Raw genomic sequence first — 10,618 nt, forward strand, 5'->3', positions numbered from 1 at the left:
ATTTGTGTACCTGAGAATAGTGAGGTCCTTGTTGTCTGAAATATCTGTCATGGGAACATGAAAAGCTTCTGACCAAGAAAGCTGCCGGAGACAAGTGGCTGACGGCGTTCCCCACCGGTAACTCCCGGCGGAGAATTTCTCCGACTTACTTTTCTTGCCAAAAGGCTCTCTAAAAACCCTAACTTGCTCTTGTCTCATCTTCTCTAACACGTCCATTGACATTCCATGGTTTATCACTTGAAAAAATCCCCACTCCCTTGAAGCTCTCGCAATATCTTCCTTACATTTCTCTCTATCCTTCTCGGCTCCATCGATGAGACGGCTGACGTCAATCACCGGAAGCTCCACCTCTTCGACGACGGCCGTGACAGAGAAGCTTATGGATATATCGGGAATATTTTGTCCTGTGTTTGTGATCTGATTATACAAAAGGGTGTTGTATATTTCGTTGAGTGGTGGATCCATGAGAATAATTACTTAGAGAGATCAACGAAGAAGAAGAAGAAGAAGAAGAAGAAGAAGAAGAAGAAGAAGAAGAAGAAGAATTAAGAAGAAGAGTGAGAGTTTGAGAAAATTATGGGAAGTGAAGGTTATCAAAATACGTGTTGTGATGAGAGACACAATTCTTACATTTATATAGACGTCCACCGATATGCATATGCATATATACATTCGAGTGCAATTTGTTTACATTTTGATTTTTAGTATACCATGTTGATGATAAATATATAAAAATAAAAAAATAAATATTGTTTGCCGCCCGTCGACATTGCTAATTACTCACCACTAATTATATTCATTAAGTGAGTAATCATCATTTGTATATTTATTTTATCTGCTTGTATATTAACCACATTCTTTTGCAACGTCTAAATGAGTAAAATTTTGGGTTAAAAAATATAATATTTTGAGTAGCAATAATAGTTGGAAAGTGGATAGTTTACTAATCCAAATAGAAATATATATATACTTTTAAGATGGTAATCTAATTTTCGACGAAAAAAAAAAAAGATCGTAATCTAATTTTATTTTTCCAGTATCATAATTTATATGTCATATATTTGTAACAGATATAGAATTTTAAATACAAAAACCTAGGAAAAATACGATATGGGTAATGTGTATATATGTATATATATATGGTGGACAAGATACGATAATGGGGATTAATGAATTTGGTATTATTAGAATAAATTAAGTTGGGGCTGTCTTGGAGAACATGATGTTGTTTCATATTCAAAGGTTTGAATATTTGCTTGTCTGGACACCGTCCTTTGTTTCTCATGTTTTTTCACTTTCTTCTATGTTGTACTGTTTTATTTATATATTTCTTATGATTATTTCTTAATTATTGTAATCAATTACTATTAAAGTATTAATCAGAAAACTAGCTAATCAGTGATTTCTGCTCCGTTGGATAAGAACCAAGTTATATAAAAACATTATGCTGCGTTAATTAATAATTAGTACGTCATGTATTATTTTTAAAGGCGGTAGTAAAATAAGAGAACTTATTATGGAAGCAAAGAGACACGACGACTTTTACTTTCCTTTCTCATCTATACCGCACTGTAAATTAATTGCAACGGACTACAGCTTTACTTACAGTTACATAATTATTTATTTATTTCACTGAGATAATTGGTTCTTTGTATAAAATATTTATCTTGGATCCTAAGTCTGGACATAAAATCCGAACCGTATCCAAACCGAAATAAGCGGATTAAAACCAAACTGATATTAAGGAAATAACCGATTCTTAGCTTTCATTATTTTGGATATTGGATATTATCCGATCCGAACCGATATCCAATAGATATCCGAACATAACTGAACATATAAGAAATAGTTTAATATTCCAATTGATATGCCTTATATCCTTTATGTATTTGTATGGTTCCATGAGAACCTTGTCATTTACTTAATTTCTATCTTTTTTGTTTTAATATTATATTATTATGGTTATTTGGGTACAATAAGATTAAAAAATATTAGAATAAAAACATGGTCCAATGACTTTTGATTTAATTTTGGTTATCCACAATCATATCCAAACCGATCCGAAATCCGAATTATCCAAACCAAAACCGCTCCGAAATTTATAAATACCTGAATGGATGTTAGAGTCAATATCCAAAAAATCCAAAATCTGAAAAATCCAAACCGAATCCGATCCGATATCCGAACGCCCAGGCCTACGCCCAAGCTTCACACCAAAATAATTTATTCTATACAAACCAGAATCCAAAACATCAAAAAAATATTTATAATGCAAGATATAAAATTATTGTAACAGATCAATATTTTGTTGCCAACAATGGAATTACTACGAAAGCTCCACAAATCTTATAATGTTGCTAATTAGGCGTTGTAAGTTCATAATTTTGGCATAGATGTGGTAATTTTAGCTATAAATCAATTCATTGTTAATTTGTTGTATTAATGTGACAATTTTTTTGCAGCAAATTTGTTGTTGAATTACAACGTGTATTTGCAATTCTAAATTATCGTAAATCAACGCTACATCCAATTATAGCAAATACAATTGCATATTGACCTTACCAATTTTGTGGTTGCCAAAAAAAAAAAGAACTTACCAATTTTGTAAAATATGCTTGCTACAAATTTGATGGGACGATAAACAAAACAAAATGTATTGCAAAACAAGTGTCACATAACAATTTTACTATAATTTTATTTTCCATATATGTTATTTAACTACAACATATATTCATATTGAATATTATTATTAAATAAATATTACAAGAAAATAAGAATATATTAACCAACTAAATGTTGCAATCTTTACCGGTTATAACAATAAATATTTACAATCATGACACTAAATAAAACAAAATAAAATTTCTTAATTGCGTTTCTCGAAGAAATGTATGATGGATCTTGTAATTGTTTCTTCCTTTGTTTTGTTTTTCTTGAATGGCTTAATCTTCAATGTATGCATCTCCCATCTTCTATTTTTTCTTTCTACAATCAACGTAAAAAAATTATAAAAATTGTTAGAAGCAAATTTAAATAAATAAAATAATATTTTTTACACACAAATTTTGTTTGGACTTGGCCTAAGCATCATTGAAATATATAATCCTTTTCATCTGAAAATTTGACCATCAAACTCTATATATTCAGGTAAAAATCTATCTAAAATAACAAAAAAAATTAAAAACTAAAAAAACTTTTAAACTGAATGTAAAATATAAAATATTTTTCTTTCATCTTTATTAATTAATCAAGAATAGCCAATCCAAAAAAAAAACAACTCATAGGAAAGTAGCAAAGTGAAACACAGAAAACACTGTAAAACAAAAAGGCAAACCGGAGAAACAATACCTTCGGAACGTGTGATACTATCTGAGACTTTAAAAATATACACTTTGAGACTTTTTCTCAATTACCTTCATTGAGAAACTTACAAAATTGACGAAAGTCTATAAACTGTAATACAGTCTATAAACTGTAAACTGTATTTTCATTTAAACCAAAACCCAAAAACAAAAATCATATGCTCGCACCTATGTCTCTTTTACTAAGTGACCAATTTTCACAGTTTTTCTAGAAAATAAGTGTTTTTTAATTTTATTTTATTGAAAGTAAGTGTTACCAAACTGTTACTAAAATGTGACAAATATAGTTGCAAAAATGTTATAATGTTCTTGTTAAACAACCATATTCCACAATCATTGAATGTTTCTTACAAATTTTGCTAGATATTTTTATATGTTGAAAAAATATTGCAAAGTGGTAATGAAAATTTTTGTGACGATTTTGCAAGAAATTTGTAATAAAATTGTGATATATATATCTATCATTGCAAAACTATTGTGAAATTTGTTGCAAAATTATTACAAAAATGAATATTGCAAAATTTATGTTGCAATTTTAGGTTTTTCTTGTAGTGCATACACTAAAAGTTGTAAACAGTTTACCTTTTTACGTATCTTTGACAAACACAGTAAATGCATGCAATTATATACAAAATGTAAAATATAAAAATATGTTGCATTTCCTTTTTCCGATTTTGATATCTTTAAGAAAAGTTACATTATTGGCTTTTAAAACTTTTAACAAAAAGAAAAATCGAAAAACTCATCGGCTTTTGGATAAAAATATAGGATTTGTTAGTTTTTTTAGTATATTTTAGAAACATAATTAGGAAAGTAGTAATGTAAGATAGAGGTAGCAAGAGATAATAAAGTGTGAGGTAGCAAGAGATAATAAAGTGTGTGAGACATAGTGATTGAAGGAATATTACAAGAAGGACATTGAGAATTATGGAGAAGAAAGAGGAGAGAGAGAGAGGGAGGAGAGTGGTTATGTGGGCTTACATGTTTTTTTTTTACTTCTTTATTATATTTCATACAATTTAAAAACAAAAATATTGGCTAATTAAAATTTGTTTTCTAAAACTTTTCAGATATATAAAAATCTATGTTTTTTTTCTTTACAATTTGATATGCATCTTGTTTGATTATTTTATTTGATAATGTTAAATACTTTTTACAAATTTTGTATCCGTACAACTTATTAATTGTACAAATGGTTGTACACATTATTAAGTGTACAGATGTCTGTACACATTATCAATTGTACAGATCTAATTTGTTTAACCTGTATATTTAATATGTGTACAGACATCTGTACACTTAATAAGGTGTATAGACATCTGTACACTTAAAATAGTGTACGGATAATATAATATATTTAAAAAATATTAAACAAAATTCATATCAAATTGTAAAGAAAAAAAATATAGATTTTTTTTTGTATCTAAGAAGTTTTCTAAAAAAAATTATATTAACAATTATTTGAAAAATCAATAAAATGAGAGAAAAGGGAGTAATGGCATGAGATGTAATTAACTAGGATATTGGATGGCAAAAAAGGCTGTTGAATTAGCTGAATAGTGGTCAACATGGATTTTTCTAATTGTAAACAGTGTTCGAAAAAGCGTTTTAGGCATCCGCCTCCGCCCCACCTAGACGCTAGGCACTATAGCACCGTCTAGACGACCGTTTTAACCGTCTAAAACTGTAGTATCATCATTTTAGTATGTTTTTAAAATTTTAATTGCACAAATTTAAAATTTATAAGGTTTATTTCTATAAACATAATTATAAATATTTAATATGTTATTTAAAATGAATTGAAATAATGTTTTTATCTATTTTTTTTGTTTTTGATTTAATATTTTTCTTATTCTTATATACATTTTGCAAAATTTATGTATGATATATTATATATATAATAGTTTATAGTGTAAACGCCTAAACTATCTAGAATTGCCTAAATTCCGATTAAGCGTTTTAGGCACTAGGCGTTGGATCATCAACTAACTAACACCTAGCGCTTTCTTCAACACTGATTGTAGATAATGAATGTACTACTTTGCAAATTAAGTTTGGAAAACGTATGTTTTTTTCTATTAGCTCAAAGATATATAGGATGCACCGACCAAGGATATAAATATAGTAAAGAAGTGTAAATAATCTACGAAAATAGTAATGGATAACTCAAAGCGTTTTACAGATCATATAATATTTTCTTTGTCAATGCGTTTACAGATATCATATCGCCGTAAATGTTGCTTTGCTAACATAGTACTAACATTTATCCCCAAAAAATGTGTGTTTCAAGTTCAACTACACTAAGAGAATGTAAAAGAGATAAGATCGTGCGTGGAACATATCAACATGTTCCGGCTCTGCTCCAAATGCTGAGACACAAAGTTGAATTTATTTTCACTTGTTTTTCCTTTTGAATTCTATTGTCACCAATATTTATTGAAAATTCTATTGTAATCAATATTTTTGTACATTTGTACTGCATATATGCATTTTTTCAACTCGTACTTTTAACTAATCAGCAACAACACCATCTCATTTTTCCTATTCTGCAACTTGTGGCTAACATAGACATTTAAACTGTACTAATTAGAATTTTTATAGATAGCCTTCAAATATTAATTTGAGTTCTTATCCAAAAAACTTCTGGCCGGTCATAAAAAGAGTCTTGAACAAATAGCTCGCTGCTCAGTGCGCTTCCATCCATTCGCAGCCAAAACGAAACGCGCCTAAGGGATTACCGACGCTTCTTTTTCTTTGTCCTCGCCGCTTTGTTTATTATTCAAGTTTGAAAGAAAACGTGGATAATTCGAGAAAGTGATGATTTAACTAAGCCTAGGAAGGCACTTTACTGATTAGTCCACATATCATACTCAGTATTATTACTTGATGACTTTTTTAGTGTTTTCTTGTGGGTTCTTTTCTCTCGCTTTATCCTAATCCTACCATATTCCTTTTTGTGAACTTTCTATTATACGTATAGTATGACGTATACAGCTACGTAACAAACACTATATTATGTGTAATTTTTATTTGTTGTCGATAACTCTATTAGGTGTAAATTATACATCGCTTGAGATAATTAAGGGTGTCAAAATGAACAAATCCGCTCACCTAAACTCAATCTATCAGGATTCAGGAGTTTGTGCATCTTATGAAGTAGCTTAGCTGAGTAAATTTATTATATAAATTTTTTTTATTAACTCACACACATATAATCTAAATCATGAGCTAATACTATATATTAGTTTGCGAGTTAATCTAAATCTAAACATAATATAAAATATTAACTTAACCAGTTAAATAAATAAGAAGGATATCGTTAGATTCACCTGCCTTCAAGTTTTACCAATTAGGTATCAAGTTTTACCAATTACAACTACAATTTGTTTTTTTACTCACAAATTACCACAAATGCTTTTAATTTTTTCCTTTGAACTTTTTTTTTGTCAGAACATCCGACCGACAAAAGCTATATCAAGTTATCAACTAACGTGTTAAGACTGTTTATCACATACAGTAAGTACTTACTTTCACGAATCACGATCATAAATAACTTCATTATTTTTTTCAGCGAATGAACTTGCTTGAATGAAACAAGGCTAGATATCATCTTTTACTTATAATTAAATACCAAAATTTTCTGAGTTCGATTAAAAAAAATCTAGTCTAATTGCCACATTAAGTGATATATTAATTTTTTTTAACACAGTGGCGTCGAGCAATTACCCAAATTCTAAAAGGACCACTTGATATTATTTTTAATTGACAACTCTAGAGGGTCAACAGTAGGCCATCTGAATCGATCTCGCGACTTCTCAACTGGGCCTCCAATTAAATAATGTGATATGTTTTTTGCTCTAGTTTAATGTTTAAATTTATCGATGTGTTCTGTACAATTATATGTATGTTCTTAATGACTATCAGAAACATTATCGCAATGATCAACCACAGTTATTAAATTAGTATCAACTTAAAAAGAATACAAGTAGATTATAATTTTAAATATTTTTAGCATATTTTGTTGTTTGTAGTAATTTTTTGGTGACCTCACCGTATATTATCATTTACCAATGTTACGTTATATAGATGGTAATAATATTAGCATAATATATCATTCTGAGCATCGCTATATACCGTAACAAGTAATAACCAACCAAAGTTTATATATTTTTGGGAGTATTTGAACGTTTACCGTTAGGTCGTTAAACCTACATGCCAACAATATGATACATATTAATTCTTCATTAAAAATGATAGATAGAGTAAGAACTAATACAAAATAAAATTAACAAACGATTCTTTTTAACAACTCTTTTTTTTATTTTTATTTTTTAAAATGGTTTGGAGGTAATGAACACTGACCGTTCGATTGTAAAATATGCTTGGCAAAATGGACCTTGCGAAATATAAATACGTTGACCACCGTGTAATCAATTATAATTGACCCTTACAACTCGTTACTATCACAAAGGTTGGACCATAAATCTCTATTCATCCCTTTTTCCTATTAGATGAAAATTTATATATTCCTGGTTTTCACACGTGTATTCATTTTGTTTAGCATTTAGTTTTTGCTGTGAGTAAGTTCGTTTTTAACATAATACTATACAGTATCAAGAGATACGTACGTATATATAACAGTTAATTAGTTAAGAAAAATTATATGCAAATTTGACTAATTGTCACTACGATTTTGATTATGTTTTGATTTTGTGGATACCTTAATTAATAATATACTTATATTTCATAAATCATGAAAAATTGTTTGGATTTTGGTCCAAGATTATTAACTGTTTTAAAAATCCCCTATGGTAAAAATATTGTTTTACTTTTACTTTGATACTATGATGACAAGTCTGAAAGATTTACTCAGCTTGCTTGTAAATATAGAGTCTAACAAAATTGCATAAGTAAACCGCAAACTTCGATCGACACCAATACGGTAAACTAAGCCTAAGAAAGATGTGTTATATATTTTCACATCTAAAGACGTACGCAAGAAAAGCAACATGACCTTGTTCTAGTAGAAATCAATCTTTAATTTTAGAAATACCAAAAAACTGTTGACTTTGCAACTACTTTTTCTCAATGTATATATATATATATATATTTTCTGTTAATTTATATAAATGTGGTTGAAGGAAAATGAGTTGTCGGAAATCTAATTGATAAACAGTCCAATCGTTCGCAATGATAATGTTGATGTAACGCAAAGAATCTTGCATGTAGGCTCTACCACTTTTAATATTAAATAAGTATGTATTTGCATGGTAGCTCAACTATTCATCACTCATCTCTACAAAAATCATCCTTAGGCAGTAAATGGCGACGGTGAAAAAGCGGTTTTGGATTTCTTTTTGTCAAAAAACGTATTATAGTCACCAATCATGCTTTTAAAAACAAATAAGCGTTTTTCGAAAAGAAAAAAAACAAAAATAATTTGCGGTTTTGTCCAGATTATAAGGTGAACCGTCTTTTAAAAAATCCATAGCCTTTACCCAGCGGGTTTTGAAACCACATCAAATAATACAGTTTTTTTTATTTCTTTTTCAATTTTTAAATAATATATAGGCTATGAATGGCTGCTGGTTTTTAATTGGTTTTTAGATTTTGGTTTTTAGCTTTTGGATTTTGGTTTTTGATTTTTTTAGTTTTTGATTTTTGCTGTAGATTTTAGTTTTTGCAAAATCTTGAATGGTGACTTGATTAGTTTTTGGTTTTTATGTATAATAATTATTTTAAAAATAATAAAATAATGATTATAATTTTTATTAAAAAAATAAAAAAATACAATGATGCAGAAAAAAAACATACGTTTATTGCATATAGAAAACACATTACTGCAAAATTACTATCATCATCATCGAGAACTCCATAATGAAATTAGAATAAATATATATTAGAAAAAGAAAAAAAGAAAAAAAGAAAAAGTCACGTTGAAAAACCCACAAAATGTGGTTTTTAGATTTTATGAACAAATGGCTAAAATCTTCCAAAATCTGGTTTTCCTAAATACTAGGAAATCTACTTTTCTTAAAATCGTGAATGGCATAGAAAGTTGATTTTACAGAATCTAAAGCCAAAAACTGCACCAAAATCAGGTGCCATTCAAGGCCATATCAAATAAAAAAATAAAAAAACAAAAATAAAAGAAAAAGCCATTTTTTTTTATCTTTCTTCTTTAGTATTTGTACTTCTCACTCTTTCACTAACATGTAACATTTTTTAAACACTATTATATAACACTTGATTTATATTAACACAAAGAATACATATGTTAAAAAATAGATTTTATATTACTATGATTAATATAAATGATTATAAATTCAGTTTCTATATTAACAAATAATTTTATAACATGTGGTTTAAATTTAAAAAACAAAGTGAATGTTAGTAATGATAAAGTAAATAATATTATTGTTAATGCTACTTAATTATCATAGTGATCATTAAAAATAAAATAAAAAAATTAAATAAATTTTGATTTTTTATACATAAAATTTACATGATTAAGTAAAATTCAATTTTGGTTTTTGTACTTCATATATAATAGATGAAAATTTTATTTCATTAACAATAATAATCAATTTAAATCAATAATAATCTATGATATATTTTATGATATATATGCTTATATTTTATCTATAATATGTATTTTGCTATTTTGTAGGCATTTAAGGTTTGTATATGTATAAAGATTTATTTATTTATACCAAACAAAATAAAATATATAATCTTATTAATTAGTATTAAAATAAAATGAAAACCGCACTGCAAATAATTTTTCACCAGTCAAACATTATTTTGTACCGCTTATTTTGAAATAACCGCACTTGTCCCGCAAATACATTTGTCCCGCACGTACCGCAGTTGAACCATACCGCACTAGCAAAAGTTTTGTCCCGCACTATTAAATCCGCGGTTATCATAATTGTTTTCAGATACGACGCATATTTTCCCGGCGCAGAAATATATATATATATATATATATATATATATATTGAATATTTCCATCAAGAATATTAGAATTGACGGAGCCTTAGTGGAAATTGTGACACTCAAAGAATGGAAAATATTATTTCATTATAACTAAATAGTTTTTTCCCTGTTTATATAGCAGTTAGGATTTAGTAAAAACATAAAAAAAATTGATTGCTAACATGAAAATAAAAAATAATTGTTCAAATAATTTGCTATCAATAAAAAATCTAGACGATAAAAAAAAACATGAAAATAAAAAATATAGGGATCTTAGG

At 27.9% G+C, this 10,618-nt stretch overlaps 1 protein-coding gene across 1 annotated transcript in view; it reads right to left on the minus strand.

Annotated features, from left to right (window-relative positions):
- The window catches only part of LOC109127259 (gibberellin 2-beta-dioxygenase 8-like), a 6,964-nt gene extending 6,371 nt beyond the window's left edge, over nt 1-593 (minus strand). Inside the window, exon 1 of the mRNA XM_019231829.1 lies at nt 11-593. Coding sequence (XP_019087374.1) covers nt 11-465 — 455 coding nt within the window. The 5' untranslated portion in view covers nt 466-593. The remainder of the gene's footprint in view (nt 1-10) is intronic.

Source organism: Camelina sativa, chromosome 11 (genome assembly GCF_000633955.1).
Source record: "Camelina sativa cultivar DH55 chromosome 11, Cs, whole genome shotgun sequence".
Taxonomy (NCBI): Eukaryota; Viridiplantae; Streptophyta; class Magnoliopsida; order Brassicales; family Brassicaceae; genus Camelina; species Camelina sativa.